This window comes from Mytilus trossulus, chromosome 6, assembly GCF_036588685.1.
Source record: "Mytilus trossulus isolate FHL-02 chromosome 6, PNRI_Mtr1.1.1.hap1, whole genome shotgun sequence".
Taxonomy (NCBI): domain Eukaryota; kingdom Metazoa; phylum Mollusca; class Bivalvia; order Mytilida; family Mytilidae; genus Mytilus; species Mytilus trossulus.
In genome coordinates, this window is record NC_086378.1 from 87,307,725 (window position 1) to 87,326,286 (window position 18,562).

The 18,562-nt window shown below is 33.0% G+C and overlaps 1 protein-coding gene across 2 annotated transcripts; it reads left to right on the forward strand.

Moving 5' to 3' along the window:
• Positions 1–90: 90 nt before the first annotated feature.
• Positions 91–17,576, forward strand: LOC134722112 (large ribosomal subunit protein uL3m-like). Of its 2 annotated transcripts, XM_063585635.1 has the most exons (10): positions 91–194; positions 9,787–9,993; positions 10,300–10,390; positions 11,000–11,128; positions 11,346–11,445; positions 12,719–12,779; positions 13,338–13,432; positions 13,676–13,692; positions 15,170–15,247; positions 17,310–17,576. In XM_063585635.1, the coding sequence occupies exons 1-10, from the start codon at positions 115–117 to the stop codon at positions 17,559–17,561; spliced, it is 1,110 nt and encodes a 369-aa protein (XP_063441705.1). In that variant the 5' UTR covers positions 91–114; the 3' UTR covers positions 17,562–17,576. The 2 variants fall into 2 exon arrangements, with proteins under 2 accessions (XP_063441705.1, XP_063441704.1); XM_063585634.1 differs by lacking the exon at positions 13,676–13,692 and having other exon boundaries at positions 13,338–13,449.
• The last annotated feature ends 986 nt before the right edge of the window (positions 17,577–18,562 follow it).

The following is an 18,562-nucleotide window of genomic DNA, read 5'->3' on the forward strand; positions in this document are numbered from 1 at the left end:
TCAAATTCAATGTCTGATTTGACCCGGGAAATTGTGCACAATAAAATCATATATACAGTTGAAAATAAATAAAATACAGAAAATGAACACTTTAGTGATTTCTCATGGAACGTTATGGCTTCAAGATCACCTCTTGTTTGTGCATCAAATTGTCTGCAGAATATACTCTTTCGTGATGCTTTCACAATTTCTAGGTGTGATTTACTTTCATAAGCCAATCTTTGACCAATTAAAATCTCAACTGTTGTTAAATTTCAAGTTCATAAAATTGAGAATGGAAATGGGGAATGTGTCAAAGAGACAACAACCCGACCAAAATAAAAAAACACAACAGCAGAAGGTCACCAACAGGTCTTCAATGTAGCGAGAAATTCCCGCACCCGGAGGCGTCCTTCAGCTGGCCCCTAAACAAATATATACTAGTTCAGTGATAATGAACGCCATACTAATTTCCAAATTGTACACAAGAAACTAAAATTTAAATAATACAAGACTAACAAAGGCCAGAGGCTCCTGACTTGGGACAGGCGCAAAAATGCGGCGGGGTTAAACATGTTTGTGAGATCTCAACCCTCCCCCTATACCTCTAACCAGTGTAGAAAAGTAAAAGCATAACAATACGCACATTAAAATTCAGTTCAAGAGAAGTCCGAGTCTGATGTCAGAAGATGTAACCAAAGAAAATAAACAAAATGACAATAATACATAAATAACAACAGACTACTAGCAGTTAACTGACATGCCAGCTCCAGACTTCAATTAAACTGACTGAAAGATTATGATTTCATCATATGAACATCAGACACAATCCTTCCCGTAAGGGGTTTAGTATCATACCATCATAACATATATGAGAAGAACATAACCCGTGTCATGCCAACAACTGTTTTTAGAATAAATGTGTTTAGTTCCGACGCAAAGACCTTATCAGTGACTCAATATTAACGCCAAAATATGCAATCTTTAATGACTTGACAACAGTATCGTAATTATATCCCTTCTTAATAAGTCTATTCAAAGGTTTTGTAAGTTTATGAGGTGAATACTGACACCTTTGTGCTTTATAAAGAATATTTCCATAAAAAATTGGATGTGAAATACCTGAACGTATAAAAAGTCTGCATGTTGAGCTATATTTACGAATGATGTCTTTATACCGATGATAAAATTTAGTAAATGTTTTGACTAGTTTGTGATATCGAAAACCCTGGTGTAATAATTTTTCAGTAATACATAAATTTCTCTCGTTAAAATCTAAAACATTGTTACATACACGAGCGAATCGTACAAGTTGAGATATATAAACACCGTAAGATGGTGACAGGGGAACGTCACCATCTAAAAACGGATAATTAACGATAGGAAATGAAAAATCATCCCTTTTATCATAAATTTTAGTATTCAGCTTTCCGTTAGTGATATAGATATCAAGATCGAGGAAAGGGCAGTGGTCATTGTTAGTATTAGCTTTATTTAAAGTAAGTTCACCAGGATAAATTTCATTAATATACATACTGAAGTCGTCATTATTGAGAGCCAAAATATCATCCAAATATCTAAAAGTATTATTAAATTTGTTTATCAGATGTTGTTTTGATGGGTCTTTGCTTATTTTTGTCATAAATTGTAACTCGTAACAATACAAAAAGAGGTCCGCAATAAGTGGTGCACAGTTAGTCCCCATTGGAATTCCGATAATCTGACGATATACGGAATCCCCAAAGCGAACAAAAATGTTATCTAGTAAAAATTCCAGGGCATATATAGTATCAAAGCATGTCCAATTAACATAGTTTTTTTGTTTATTGCTACTAAAAAATGACCTAAAAGAGTTTGAACATATATATTCACATTCTGATTTTTTGAATGCCCATTTAATTAGGTGTGTGAATTTTTTCTTAATGAGAATGTGAGGCAATGTGGTATACAGGGTAGAAAAATCAAAACTTTGAACAGATTCAAAATCACCAATATAAGCATGCAATTTATCAAGTACTTCCAACGAGTTCTTGACACTCCAAAAGTAATTTATTCCACTATTTTCGAAGGCCTTATTTGAACAATTTATTATAAGGTTTTTAATTGTACCAAGTGTGCTGGTAAGAATAATAGACAATTTAGTAGTTGAACAATGGCTTGATGACGAAATAAATCTATATTTGTAAGGGGTTTTATGTAGCTTCGGAAGCCAATACATAGTTGGGACTTTCATTGTATTTGGCTCTGCTTGTAAAGCGGTGGCTAAAAGTTTATGTTTGTTACAGATTTCGTTTTCTGAAAATGGAGTCAGTTGGAATGTTGGTGAATTGGTGATTTCCTTTTTCAGAACCTCAATGTAAAATTTACGTCAAACAATAATAATATTATTAGCAGCTTTATCGGCCGGGACAAAAACAAATTCCTTGGTTAGTTCTTTTAGTTTATGTTTGATACGAGAAATAGGTTTATTGTGGTTATTGTTAATAGTAAAATGTTCTTTAAAATGTTGAATACGTATATCAACTATTTTCATTACTGAATTAAAAAAAGAGTCCAAAGATTTTTTGTCAGCTTTTTCCCGTTTTATCCATTTCATACAGTAAGTATGGAGTGAGTCGTGGATGATATTACGACACTCATTCCAATTAATAATTGACGGGGGACGATATTTAGGTCCTTTACTGAGAAATGATTTTAACTCTCGGTCTTGAACGATGTTAAGATCTCCTGTTATAACATGGGAAATGGGTCCATAAATATATTCGGAATTACTGCAATTACATGAAGTAGGTGTATTTTCACTGATATTAACATCTTTACACAATTGACTATAATTAAACACAAATTTCCGGGTAGATTTCTTGTAAATATAACAAATAAGAGGTTTATCTTATATAGATTATCTAAGCTGTCAGATAAAAGCTAAAATTGCTATGGCTATGTTTCTGACAAGTAGTCTTAAACTCTGAGAACAGATAAATTTAATACATTTGGCAAGTCTTAAGGCATGGCATGACATAAATAGAAGTCAAATAAAATTGTGAATGGAAATGTTGAATGTGTCAAATTGGCAACCAACAGGAGTTCGTTACAATTTGTGTGATTTTCGGGGTTTTGTAGTTGGCAGTGTCTGCGCGTAACCGCATGCGGGTACAAATAGTCAAATTGCCGTTCTAGGCTGTGTGTACCCACATCCGGTTTTCTAATAAAATGCCATTGGATCGGGTATAAAACATGAAATATCTACGGAAATTATCGATAAAATGGGGATATCGTGTAGAACGAGTGAAAAGTATGAAAAATAATATTTTCAAATTGTATTTATTAAATAATGATACATAATAATCATTGCAAAATTAAATGCACAATGATGGAAAATGAACCTGTACAGTCACTGTAAAAGAAAAACATGATAGAAATTAATACTATTATAAAATTTTAATGCAAATTTAAAGAATATTTTTTTTATAAATTAAAAATATACCCATATGATATTTTAAAATAATCTTTAAGTAAAATGTTAAACAGAAACTAAAATTTTAAAATATATAAAACTACTAAAATTAAAGCATGAGTTTATAAAAATTAAAATTTAAAGAAGCAAGTAATAATGATTAATGAAACGTGAACGGAGGCTGGCAACATTTGAAATGTGCAGCCGGTTGGAAATCCGTGCCAAAACAATCATATTTGATATGTTAAATGTGTTCCAAATCTTAATTAGTTACATGAATCTTTTGTAATTGGTTTAAATTGATATTATAACTTGCTTCTTTAATTTTTATAAACTCCAGCTTTAATTTTAGTAGTTTTATTTTTCTTTTTTCTTTTCAGGGACTGTACAGTTTCATTTTCCATCATTGTGCATTTAATTTTAATTAATAAATACAATTTGAAAATATTATTTTTTCATATTCTTCACTTGTTCTACACGAAATCCCTATACAAAGGCAGTGTCTGCGCATGCGGGTACGCGCAGACACTGCCTTTGTAGTTAACCTGGCAAATTATAACAAACCTGACCAAAGTCATTTGTAACACATTGATGGTATTTCGTAACTAAAAATTAAGAAAACAGAGCAGAAACTGCCTATGGCCCTAATTGATCTTCAAAACAATAAGAGAAAAAAATCATGCAACTAGAGGTGGGCTTCGGCTGGACCTTAAACAAAAATATGTATTACTGAAGTGAAAATGGAAGTCGAAAAACATCAATAAACTAAAAGCAAAAAAAAGACTCACAGAGGCCATAGGCTCTTAAATTGGGACAGGTTAAAAAAAATATGGCTAAGATAAACATGTTTTGTGAGATCTTAAGTCTCCCCCTATACCTCTAGATCATATAGAACAGAGATGCCAACCTTTACTATTTTCCTGTTATAATTGTGAATTTTGGACCAAAATTACATGGTTACAATAAACAGTCCATTTATCACTGATTAACGTTCATTAACTGACTAACGTTCATTAACTGACTAAAACAGTTCTCTGTATATAAATCATTTTTGTCATTGTGATGCATACTGTTTGATAAGTACATTAATCGCTTGAATGGTTCGAAATTTCATTCGGTTACTTGGGACTACACCTCAAAGGTGACTGGGGAATAAAAATATTGTCACCACTGTTCCTCTGACCAAAAGTAAAACCCTCACCAAAGTGGGACATCTGTTTGGCTAGTCAGATGTACATAGTGTATCAAGTATATTTACGCAGCCATGTCCACTCAGAATGAGGACTTTTAATCTGATTCTTATGTAGAGAGAGTTTACACGTTTAGAACCTTTGCACCAACCCTTTGAGGAGTATGTAGGTGATCTGTTGCAAGACTTAATTTGTGTCCACATACAATATACCCTCTTTTTACCATGGTACATTGTAGTCTAAACTTTTTCCCCATCTTCATCCTGGATGACCTACATTGTAAGACCTACCTATTGAATGTATTTTCAACATGTTCTTGTCCTAAACATACATAAAATATTTGCCACTGTTTTGATGATAAGCAACCAATAATCAATGGGGACTACCATTATAAATTGATCTCTATTTCATGTTCGATTCTGAATAATTAACAAAAGAAACAGGTCTTTGTTTTCAACTTTACAGTTTCTAGTGGAATACAATATGTACATGTATTTACATTTCTAAAGCAAATTAAGAGAATTTGAAGTTCAAACCATTATATCTTTTGCATATATATGTATTATGAAAAAGATTTCCATTTAATGAAATGGTCAGTGCTCCTCATTCCCACGTTATAAACTTTGAATCGTAGTTCTGGTAATTAAAAGTAATCATTTTGTAACTGAATGTTACTCGAAAGGGTGACTTGAGGAAAAGAAATATGGTCATTATAGGTTTTTGTCAAGCCTGCAACTTTTGTTGCAGAAAGCTCGACATAGGGATAGTGATCTGGCGGCGGCGTAAGCTAACTTCTTAAAAGCTTTTATATTTTAGAAGGTAGAAGACCTGGATGCTTCATACTTTGTATATAGATGCCTCATGTTACGAGTTTTGGTGGTCAAGTCCATATCTCAGATACTATAAGCAATAGGTCTAGTATATTCGGTGTATGGAAGAACTGTAAGGTGTACATGTCCAACTGGCAGGTGTCATCTGACCTTGACCTCATTTTCATGGTTCAGTGGTTATAGTTAAGTTTTTTGGTTTTGGTCTGTTTTTCTTATACTATATGCAATATACCTACTATATTTGATGTATGGAATGATTGTAAGGTGTACACGTCTAGCAGACATGTGTCATCTAACCTTGACCTCATTTTCATGGTTCAGTGGTTATAGTTAAGGTTTTTGGTCTTGGTCTGTTTTTCTTATACTATATATGCAATAGGTCTACTATATTTGATGAATGGAATGATTGTAAGGTGTACATGTCTAACAGACATGTGTCATCTGACCTTGACCTCATTTTCATGGTTCAGTGGTTATAGTTAATTTTTTTTGTTTTGGTCTGTTTTTCTTATACTATATGCAATAGATCTTCTATATTTGGTGTATGGAATAATTGTAAGGTATACATGTCTAGCTGACAGGTGTCATCTGACCTTGACCTCATTTTCATGGTTCAGTGGTCAAAGTTAAGTTTTTGAGTGTTGGTCTATTTTTCTAATACTTTATGCATTAGGTCAACTATATTTGGTGTATGGAAATATTTTATGATCTACATGTCTGTTATAATTTTTTATGCAGGTTTTATTGGACCTTGACCTCATTTTCACGGCTTATTGCTCAGTGTTAAGTTCTTGTGTTTTGGTCTGTTTTTGTGAATTTATAAGCAATAAGTCAACTCTATTTGTTGCATTGAAGAATTGTTAGCTGTTCATGTCAGCCTGGCATGGTTCATCTGACCTTGACCTCATTTTCATGGTTCATTGATCAATGTTTTGTTTTCTTTGGTAAATGGTGAGTTTATGTGACAGTTGTAATAAAGCTTTATATTTGGTCTATCAACATAATATCTATGATTAGTAAAGAAGGGGAGACATTTCAGTGTATGCACTCTTGTCTTCAAATAGCAGGGTTTCCGCTGGCGGTCGCCATTTTTGTCGAGCCTGCGACTTTTGTCGCAGAAAGCTCGACATAGGGATAGTGATCTGGCAGCGGTGTTAGCTCACTTCTTAAAAGCTTTATATTTTAGAAGGTGGAAGACCTGGATGCTTCATACTTTGTATGTGGATGCCTCATGTTACGAACTTTCCGTCAGTCACATGTCCAATGTCCTTGACCCCATTGTCATGGTTCAGTGACTACTTGAAAAAAAAGTTAAGATTTTTTGTAATGTTGAATTCTCTCTTATTATAAGTAATAGAATAACTATATTTGATATGTGCGTACCTTGCAAGGTCCTCATACCCGTCAAACAGTTTTCACTTGACCTCGACCTCATTTCATGGATCAGTGAACAAGGTTAAGTTTTGGTGGTCAAGTCCATATCTCAGATACTATAAGCAATAGGTCTACTATATTTGGTGTATGAAATGATTGTAAGGTGTACATGTCTAGCTGGCAGGTGTCATCTGACCTTGACCTCATTTTCATGGTTGAATGGTCAAAGTTAAGTTTTTGAGTTTTGGTCTTTTTTCTAATACTATATGCAATATGTCAACTTTATGGTGTATGGAAATATTTTATGATCTATATGTCAGTGGTGCAGGTTTTATTTGACCTTGACCTCATTTTCATGGTTCATTGCTCTGTTAAGTTTTTGTATTTTAGTCTGTTTTTCTTAAATTATAAGCAATAGGTCAACTATATTTGTTGATTGGAAGAATTGTTTAGAACTTTCATTCTTTCAACATAATATCAATGATAAGTAAAGAAGGCGAGACATTTCAGTGTGTGCACACTTGTTTGCAATTTGCGAAAAAAATAATAATTGCGGCGATTAAAATCCGTCATTGGTGAAAGAATTTGGCGAAAGAAATATATATAACGATTTATTTTCAGCCATCCTGTTTAATTTTTTTTTTCGTGTTTCTCTGACTTTACTGATCAGACAATATTAACCCCTTCCCGTTCCCATCGGTACTCTGGTACCAATGGGCTATATTTTTGGGCAACTAGCTTGCGCAAAGTATTGAATCTTTGACTTTTGTTGACGTACAGAAGTGGTGGATGGCTCAAATCAATCCCCTATATCACAGCTGTGTGATTCGTGGTGCCTAAAACTTCTTCCGAGTACGGTTTGGTATCAAATCGCCCCTAACGGACAACGTTTTCTCCTGTAAAAACCGTGTTTTTTTTAATTTGAAAACAATATTTCCGTAGAGTATGGAAAAAAAAACTGTTGATTTTAGAGGCAATATAACTTTTTTTTATTAACTACACCGTGTATTTTTGAGGGAAACTATTCAAAGTATGATTAAAACTTGTATTCAAGTCGAATAAGTGATTGAAAGTGTACCAACGCAATCATTTACTTGAAATGCACTCTCAATTTGTGGTCAGTTCTTTCCAAATTAATTGAAAAAAAGACAAAAAAGACAAAAAGTCGTGATTTTTTTTTTTTCAAAGTTGAAATAGATGTAACAGAACATTGTTTCTGAAGTGCCTGGTTATGGAAATGTCGAAAACACTTTTGTTGAAATAAAGAAACTGGTAAAAGTTTAGAAAAAAATGGCAGACTAAAGTATGATATCATCCTATATTTGCTCAAAATAATGGGTTTTACAACAATTATATGTTATATCGAGACTTAATTTCTAAATGAAAACAGAAAACAGGCTGATTATTTGAATACACTCACTTCGTTCCCTAAGGAAAGAGTTAACTACTAAAATTTAGATATTTCAAACTGGAATTCCCGTGGTTCAGTGGGAAGCTGCTCTAGCCCACAGCAGGAAGATTGCATGTTCAAACCTCAAAGCCGTAGGTGAAAAAATAATTCCCTATATTAAATGAAACTTAACTTAACTTTACTTTCAATTTCAAAAAGAGGGTCATGAATACATACAAAACTCAACTTAACAACATGTTTTTAAAGAATTTGTGTCCTAATTGCACCCCCCCCCCCCCCCCCCCCCCCCTTAAACTAAAACATCATCATGATCATAGGCTGAAAACCGTTATTTTGCATGTTGCGGGCATCAACGTTTGAAAGGCATATAGCATGTATTTCCTCCAACTATACCATAATGGTAACTTTCCTGTGTCTATATGACTTAGGACATTGCTTTGACACCAAAACTGTATCCTATTAGCCATTATAAAAGTCTCCACACGACCTTTTTTGGAAGACTTTTGTATTTTTTCACTTTTTTTCGCAAGTCACGTGACTTTTGGACAGATAACACGTGACTTCAAAAGACAAAATTTCTGATATATCATATTTTTTGAAATATTTTATCAATTATCTCTCAAATGGACCCAAAACGACCTTTGTGTAAGCTTCAGTGCGAATGCTATATGCGATTGAACTTTGATAGTGTCTTTCCATAAGTTTGAGTCCAATTTGGCGGAACGTGAAAGGGTTAAGAATTCACCTTGAACTCATAAAATTTTGACAGAAAATCAGCTGATTGCATTTATAGCTCATGACATCAAAGGACTAATTAATAAAGGTACTGATTGTATGATATGGTTAAATGGCTTCTGTCACATGTCACAAAAAGGATTTATTAACCACTTTGCGACGCACGTGTTGGAAGCAAAATTTTTACGCTTCCGTTCCTTCTCTTAATAATAGTCCAGAACAGAAAACTGTTGTTATGAAGAAAAATGACCAAAAAAGCAAGATCTGATTTGAAACTTTATCATTTAACTTTCATAAAGATCATTGATTTGAGTTTGTACTTTTAAAGTCTTTTCAGTGACAAACTTGTTTCAAGCATATAGTTTTACTTATTTACGCTGGTCTAGGAAAAAAAACTGTTGTCATGAAGAAATCTATTCAAAAGGTTGGCATGAGAGTAACCCTTCAATGTAATGACTACACCTTGCACAAGGGATCAATTTCAAGTGATAAGATGTTTTGGTTTGTTGTAAAAACACTTTTTATTTATGGGGGGGCTGGAAAAAAAAGTAAAATTTTAAAAAGAAATATATTTGTGTTACTTGGCGAAAAAAATTATGAAGTGGCGAAAAATATATTGTTTTTGCGAAAGAGGTGGCGAAAAATACGTCCAATCATATCCGGGAAAGTGGGTCAATTTTTCAATAGAATTATAGGATTAGACTGATCATGCTGATGAAAATGTCCCTTAAAATTCTTTTCTTAAACTCTTCATGTAGAATTTTACATCAACCATTCTGCTGTATAATATATTATTAATTCATTTCAACACAGGGTTTTAACTTGTTATCAACCAGTGCGTTACAGAAAAAGAAGCAGTAGGAACCCTGAATGGTTTGTAAGACGGAGGGTCAAGTCCTTTGATGAGGGGTTAACCCAGGAAAATAAACAATTTATGAAAGATTTAGCAGTAGAACAGTATAAAAATAAACCAAGCCCATTGAAAGAAGAACCTTTAGAAAGAGGCGAATGGGATTTAAGGTAAGTTTGGAAATATTTGTAGCAAAGTATAAAAAACAAACCAAATATATTGAAATCCATTGAATACATTTATCGCTGAACAATCTGAAATTAGATAATAGAATTTAAGATTACATACATATCTCCTGACCAGTGCTGATGTCAATATAAAGATATGTCTTTTCAAAACAAATCTTGGAGTTTGGGGTTTTAGACTCAACTTTTAAAACTGACCAATCCATTTGTTTAAATTTAAAAAGACCTGGGTTATTTTCAGAAGCAGAATTCTATGAGTTTAATGTTAACAGTTTATATATCTATTTATAGAACAAGAAGAACTGGAGTCTTAGCCTTAAAGATAGGAGTTATACCTCAATGGAGAAAAGATGGTACAAAAATAGAAACAACATTACTTCAGGTTGGTAGTAGTAATGAATGATATCATATAGAATCAAAACTGCTAAAAGTTCTCTCATCTTCTGTGACTACCCTCACGTTTTGAATTTCTATTGTATTTCAGTTTCATAGACCTTATTTTCCCTTCATTTGATAAAAAGAAAGAAGAAAATTATTACAATGATAAAAATATATATAACAATTTCAAATTGGACTTGGATTTACAACCAACTATTTTTTTTTCCTGTTCACTCTTCCTTCAATTCTTCGTTACACCTGCCTCTGTAAATACAATTTCTTCCTTTATATACTTACCTAATTTTACCAATGGATAATGTCAATGTTTACAGTGCTTAAACAATATGTAGAATACAACACTTCTGAATTAAATTCAAAACTTCACAAAATTGTGTTCCTAGTCACTTACAAATTGTCATAAAATCACCTGTATTTCGTCATTCATCTAGATTACAGGTCCTTTTTTGTAACTGACTTTGTTGAAATTGAGAAATTTCAGAAGACTGTGAAAGTGATTGTGACATCAAAATGAAAATAAATTTTCGTAAATTTTGCATGATAAACAATTCATTTAATTTTATACATGTAAAAAATAGTTTTCTATTTTATATAGATCATTGATAATCATGTTATAAGATACAATCCACCAGAAAAATTTGCCCAATCAGCTGGATGGAAGCCATGGTGGGGTAGGAAGTATGGTAGTGTTGTTGTTGGTGCCCTTAGCTGTGAACCTCATCTGGTAAGATTCAGAGTTATTATAAGCCTGTTTAAATATGCCCGTTTATGGGACATATTTATAGATTATCATTTATCATCTCATACCTCATCTTCTTACATCTATGACATATATACATATTTTTGCAAAATATTTTAAAATTATAGTTTTGGGAAAAAGATTTGTTCATCATGTTCATAGTTTACCACAGAGATGACTATAATTACTCTTTCTTTTGTAGTTTAGTAAGGAGTATAATAATTTGTTTACTGAAGCTGGTGTCCCACCAAAGAGAAAGATGACAAGATTCCTTGTATCACCTAATGCTGCTATCCAACCAGGTATAATAAATGTTAAGTATTGTATACTCTGTAACTACTGTTCTCTGCTATCTTTTGTTCGTCATATATTGTGGATTCATTATTATTTGTTGGATACAAATTTCAGTGGCTTTCGTTGGTACAGGTGAACCACGAAATTAAATGTTCAACAAATAAAACATTTTCAATAGGCTTGTATGCAGACTTGGCAAAACCATGAAATCAAATATCCACAAGCATACAAGTTTTCCTTAATCCACGAAAATTGGTACCCACGAAAAATAAATGAATCCACAGTATTGTATATATTTTTTCCCCATATCATTTATATGCTTCTTGCAAGAGGTTTATATCAGCAGTCAGACTCAGTGTTGAAAACAAGGCTGTAGATAATAATAATGTCGGCCTTGATTAAATAGTCTCTCAGATATATTACAAAATAGGTTAACCATTTACATTATTCCGTGATTCTATCCAACTGAAATTCAGCAGTTGTCTAAATTTTTTCCCAGGCTTATGTCTCCTACGTAACGCCTTCAAAGGGACATTGAAATACAGGGTGTCCGTCCACTTGGAAATATTAAATTTATAGAAAATGGCCCTGTTAGCACTCTCATGGGTACAATTCTTGCAAGATTTTTATAAAACTTTTAATATAGTTAGATACATTGTATCAGCAATATCTCAGACAATATAAAAGTGGACTATCAACTTTAAAAAAAAGAGTTATGCCACTTGTAATAGTAAATAAATGCAACACATGGACATTGGAACTCTGTTCTTTATTTTATTATGCTTGCAGATATTGATCTTATTTTTGTAAGGTTCAGAAATATTTTGCCTTTCTTTATGGTATGGCAATACAATTGTTCAGTAAAAAGCATTTGATACTTACCACATCATATACATATATTTATGTTAATATACAATCCTAGGAATTTAGGTGTAATCACTGTAATGCTCACTGTCAAATATTAACAATGCAATTTCTGTGATTGTTTAGTAAATAGGAGAAGATGAGGTGTGGGTGCCTATGAGACACCCCTCCATCTTAGTCACAATCTGTAAAAGTAAACCATTATAGGTCAAAGTTCAGCCTTCAACACAGTACCTTGGCCCACACCGAACAGTAATATATAAAGGACAACAAAAATGACTAGTGTAAAACCATGGAAACAGGAAAACCAATAGTTTAATCTATATAAAAAAACCAAGAAACAAGGAAAACATATCCACATTTCAAACGAAAACCACTGATCATCAGGTTCCTGACAGTGTCTTTTTTAAATTTTAGGGTTGCCATTAACAGCAATGCACTTTAGGGTCGGAGATTATATAGATGCTCAGGCAAAAACGTATGTATTATGAAATAACATGTTAATTTCGTGGGTACAGGTGAACCATGAATTTAATTGTTCTACAAAATGCAAATTATCTATAGACTTATATGCAGACTTGTGTAAAACCAAATAATAAAATGTCCACAAAAGTACAAGTTTTCCTAAATATACAAAAAAATGAAAATAAACATCCACCATATTTAAAATGTTTTATTCATACCACATTATCCTTTAAACATGTGAGATAACCAAAAGTAATGCAATAGAGTCATAGTGATGCCTTAAACAGGAGAAAAACCTCACACATCACTAAAAGTTTTAAACAACATGAATCTGAGTCCGATTCTTTACTAGAAGTCAATAACTTGACATCTGTGCAATGCAAGATGATATTTGATGATATTTGACACATTATTGTATGCTATTTTCACTATAAAATCATCATTCATGACTTTTTTCTTTTATATATTTATGCGTGTGTGTTGCATACATTGTTCTTTGAACTACACTTGTGTGTTGCTATCATACATTGCTTTATTTATCTGTTTATTCAATGTTTATTTTATTTTGCAGTATTGACTATGGTTTCCAAGGAGTTGTAAAGAGACATGGAATGAAAGGTGGTCCAGCATCTCATGGGGGGACTAAATGGCACAGGAGAATGGGAGGTACAGGAGGGGGAGGGGTAAGTAACAAATAAGGTGGTCCAGCTTCTCATGGGGGGACTAAATGGCACAGGAGAATGGGAGGTACAGGAGGGGGAGGGGTAAGTAACAAATAAGGTGGTCCAGCTTCTCATGGGGGGACTAAATGGCACAGGAGAATGGGAGGTACAGGAGGGGGAGGGGTAAGTAACAAATAAGGTGGTCCAGCTTCTCATGGGGGGACTAAATGGCACAGGAGAATGGGAGGGACTGGAGGGGGAGGGGTAAGTAAAACAAATAAACTGTTATCAAATTCTTATGTCTTTGGTAGATACCTGAGTTGTTACAAAACCACTAGGCAGCTGAGAAGGTGATGATAAAAATTTAGTGTCATACTGTAAAAATACAGTTGTTCTTTTGAGTGTTATTTCTAGGTGTTCTTTTATTAATTGTTATAAGGGCCCCACATTCAGGCGGGTCGCCCTTTAGTGATCAGTCTGTCCGTCCGTAACACTTTAACTTTGTGTCCGCTCCATATCAAGAGAACCATTATGATTTCATACTTTATACTTTACATTTTTATTAAACACCACCAGAGGGCGTGTCATGATGTATGTACAACTTCCTAGGTCAAAGGTCAAGGTAAAAAAAACTTTGGTTTCAGTTGTCAACCCTGTGTCCTGTGGTGAAGATCGTGTCCGCTCTATATCTTGAGAACCATTATGATTTCAAAGTTTATACTTGACATCCATTTTAACCAACACCAGAGGGTGTGTCATGATGTATGTACAACTTCCTAAGTCAAAGGTCAAGGTCAAAAACTTTGGTTTCAGTTGACAACCCTGTGTCCTGTGGTGAAGATCGTGTCCGCTTCATATCTAGATAACCGTTATGATTTTATACTTAATGCTTAACATGTGTATGTACAACTTCCTAGGTCAAAGGTCTGTCTGTCTGTTGGTCTGTCCATCGCTAACAAATTTTTCATACTTTATACCTGACAAACATTTTCAACTTAACATATTTATTAACCAACACCAGAGAATGTGTCATAATGTATGCATCCTAGGTCAAAGGTCAGTCCGTCAGTCTGTCCATCCGTTCGTTGTTCTTGACCAATTGTGTCAGCTCTACCTCTCGAGAACCGTTAATATTTCATACTTTATAACTTAAAATCTTAGAATAAAATCACACATGAGACTATGTAATAACTTCAAATAATGCTTCATATCAGATATTCCATACAACTTATTTACCCCACATTATTGAAGCGGGGCCCACAGAGATGGCTCCCATCTCAATGGTATCTAGTTCAAGCAAATGACAATTAAATCATGTTTTTAATCCTGGCCAAATTTTTTCCAAGTTCTTTTTCATCATGATATTAAAGTGTCAAATAGTACTGTGGATTCATTTATTTTTATGGGTATCAATTTTCATTGATTGCTTAAATCTTGCATATTTGTGGTTTTGCCAATCTCTGCATACACAGCTTTTTGAAAATATGTTATTCGTTAAACATTTGAATTCATGGTTCACTGTACCCACAAACCCCACGAAAATTGGTATCTCATGAATAATAATGAATCCACAGTATGTCATATATCATTATGTTATGTTTTACAGATTACTTAGTATATACACAAGCTCGTCAGCTAACAAATTTCCAATTAGCTGTTCATTTGTGTGACTTTCATTGGTGTCCCACAACATATGTATAGCCCTGTATCTCAATTCACTTTATTTTTACTTTGATTACAGAACATGGCAGGTATATGGAAAGGAAAGAAAATGCCTGGTCACATGGGAGCAGACTGGAACTTTGCTAAAGGCTTGAGGGTAAATAAGTTCTATTAACCAAATATTCAGAAGTGTAGTTTATATATTTTGTGTTTACTTACTCTGTTAATATATAAAAAAAGAAGATGTGGTATGATTGCCAATGAGACATTTCTCCACAAGAGACCAATTACACAGAAATTAACAGCTATATGTCACTGTACAGCCTTCAACAATGAGCAAAGCTAATACTGTATTGTCAGCATTTTACTTTATGTTGTTCATTAATCATGAGCACCAGTGAGATAGTGTATGAGACATTATGAGTGTTTCTTTAATATGGAGTACAAAAATCTCATGTATGCTTGTGTTATAACTCTACCTGATCAGAGTTTAGTTATTGCATCACTGAGTTATGAACTTTTATCATTAGCAGTTCAGGTTTATTGAATGTCTATTCTGAAGATTTCTTGTATGATCCAACTGTATGAAGAATAAGACATCATATCCCCCTCAATAATGTGTGTACTAGTGAGCAAAGAAACACAGATAATGAAGCATTTCAATGAAATTGATATATGAGATTTAACTGTTCAACTTATTAGAGATTGGAGAAATATTATATTGCACAACATTTGGTTGTGTAATCTTTTCTTTAATTATTTTTAGACAATATTTTCTTTTTCTATGAACTACAAAAAGATGTGTTCTTCCTATGTGACGAAAGCAGCAATGGTCGCCTTTAATCACACCTGGCCCTTTCGGGCCAAGTGAGCTTTTCTCTTCACTCTGCTTCTGGCGTCGTCTGTTAACTTTTACAAAAATCTTCTCCTATGAAACTACTGGGTCAAATTTAACCAAACTTGGCCAAAATCATCATTAAGGTATCTTGTTTAAAAAATGTGTTTGGTGACCTGGCCAACCAACCAAGATGACTGCCACAGCTAAAAATAGAACATAGGGGTAAAATGCAGTTTTTGGCTTATAACTCAAAAAGCAAAGCATTTAGAGCAAATCTGACATGGGGTTAAAGTGTTTATCAGGTCAAGATCTATCTGATCATGTCATCATGTTTATTTTTTCATCACATTTTATCAAGTTGTATTGAACATTATTATCACACTTGACTTTTTATGCTAATGTATGTATGCAATGTACTAGTATATGTTTGTGTTTTGTTTGATTTTTCATTACGAGGGCCTCAGGGAAGATTAGTTATATAGCTAACTGTGTAACCCTCTTAAAATAGAGTATTGTTGTTGTTGTTGTTGTTGTTATCTGCCCTGAAATTTTTAGATGAATCAGACACTCTGTTGTTGGGTTGCTGCCCCTGAATTGGTAGTTTTAAGGAAATTTTGCTGTTTTGGGTTATTATCTTGAATATTATTATAGATAGAGATAAACTGTAAACATCAATAATGTTCAGCAAAGTAAGATTTACAAATAAGTCAACATGAGAATTTGACCGAAATGGCAGTTGACCCCTTTAGGAGTTATTGCCCTTTATAGTCAATTTTTAACCATTTTAAAATTTGTTAATTTTTACTAACATTTTCGACTAAAACTACTGGACCAAGTTCATTTTAGATAGAGATAATTGTAAGCAGCAAGAATGATCAGTACAAACACACCACCATCACCAAAACACAATTTTGTCATGAATCCATCTGCGCCCTTTGTTGTTTAATATTCACATAGACCAATAGTCATAATTTTTTGTAAATTTTTAGAAAATATTTTCCACTGTTATTACTGGGCCAATTTCATTATAGATAGAGATAATGTTAGCAACAAGAATGTTCAATAAAGTAAGATCTACAAACAAATCATCACCAAAACACAATTTTGTCATGAATTTATGTATCCATTGTTTATGTACGTAGACCCAAGGTGAGCGACGCAGGCTCTTGAGAGCCTCTAGTTTTCCCATGACAACACAATAGCAAATTCAGATGAAAGCAAGAAAATTTTGAAATTTGACCAATGAAAAACTGAGATGAAATAAACCACATTTTGATGATAAAAAAATAATCAACTGCTCTGGGAAATTATAGATCATCTAAAAACAAGTCATGAATATATTTGTTGACCTTTATAAATTTTTTCTTTATTACTGTTTCAGATTTTGAGAATCAATACTAAATACAATGTGTTATATGTGACTGGTACGACCCCTGGTGGTAATCATTGTTACGTCAGAATAATGGATACATGTCTGCCAAATAGACGGAGAGAGATACAGAATGAACCACCCATGCCAACATTTTACCCCGAGGATGTTACAGATACAATTCAGGAGGAATATATTGATGAAACTCTTTTTGATTTTAAAGAACCTTCTATTGAGTATATAGATGAAGAATCTAATAAATGAATATGTTATGTGTTATATGAATAATTTGTACTGGTAAACTGTGTAGTACTGCCTTAGAACATATATAGTGACCTATGGTTGTTAATTTCTGTGTTATTTGGTCTTTTGTTAAGAGTTGACTCATTGACAATTATACCACATCTTTTTTTTTATATATAGTATAATTTAAATGACTTTAACATGGAAAAATTAAAAAGAAACTTTTATGCGGTATCATACACACTTCACATCTTGATTTCTTGTGTATATATGTCTCATAGGCAATATAACCACATCTTCTTATTTTAATATTACTTTACATAAGATATGGGTTTAACTCTTTGTTGAAAGCTGTACAGTGACCTTTAGTTTCTTATTTTATGTCATTTGGTTTCTGGTGGATAGTTGTATTATTGGCAACATACCACATCTTCAAATTTTTGGAGATTTCAGGATCAGTCTGACAGTTCATTAAAATGAATCCATCAAATGCAGACAAAATAGGTATAAGATGTTATTTAATAAGTATAGATAAAGGAGATGTGATTTGATTGCCAGTGAAACAACCAGTATGATGGTTTAGTACTGTAAATTCAGAAATTATTGCGAGGTTTTTATTATTGCGAATAATGCGACAGAGTTGTAAACGCAATAATTAAAACTCGCATTTTGTAATATTTTATATGAATTAATCAGGACTTTTCTCGAAATCATAAAAATTAAAATCGCATTTAAGTTTGAAATGACAAGATCGCAATAATAAATGCACGCAATAATTTCTGAATTTACAGTAATCTGAGTTATCTCCCCTTATAATTTTTTTATTATTTTGATATATTTAATTCTTTTTGGAATAACCCATATTTGCTTTGGGTTTTGCATCTTCTCTCTATTTGTAAGATAAAATGTAAATTGGTTAATTTCATGATGTGAGGTACACAGTTTCTGTTGTATGATTCTACCAAACAATAGGAAAATCATAATTAGCCTGACAGGCTCATTATTTGATACAGAGGGAAAAA

Excerpts from the sequence above, each read along its gene's own strand:
- LOC134722112 (XM_063585634.1), top strand. The coding sequence starts at position 115 with ATGGCTTCAAGATCACCTCTTGTTTGTGCATCAAATTGTCTGCAGAAT. Across the intron at positions 9,994-10,299 it reads AGAGGCGAATGGGATTTAAG|AACAAGAAGAACTGGAGTCT; the intron begins GTAAGTTTGGAA and ends ATCTATTTATAG. Across the intron at positions 10,391-10,999 it reads TAGAAACAACATTACTTCAG|ATCATTGATAATCATGTTAT; the intron begins GTTGGTAGTAGT and ends TATTTTATATAG.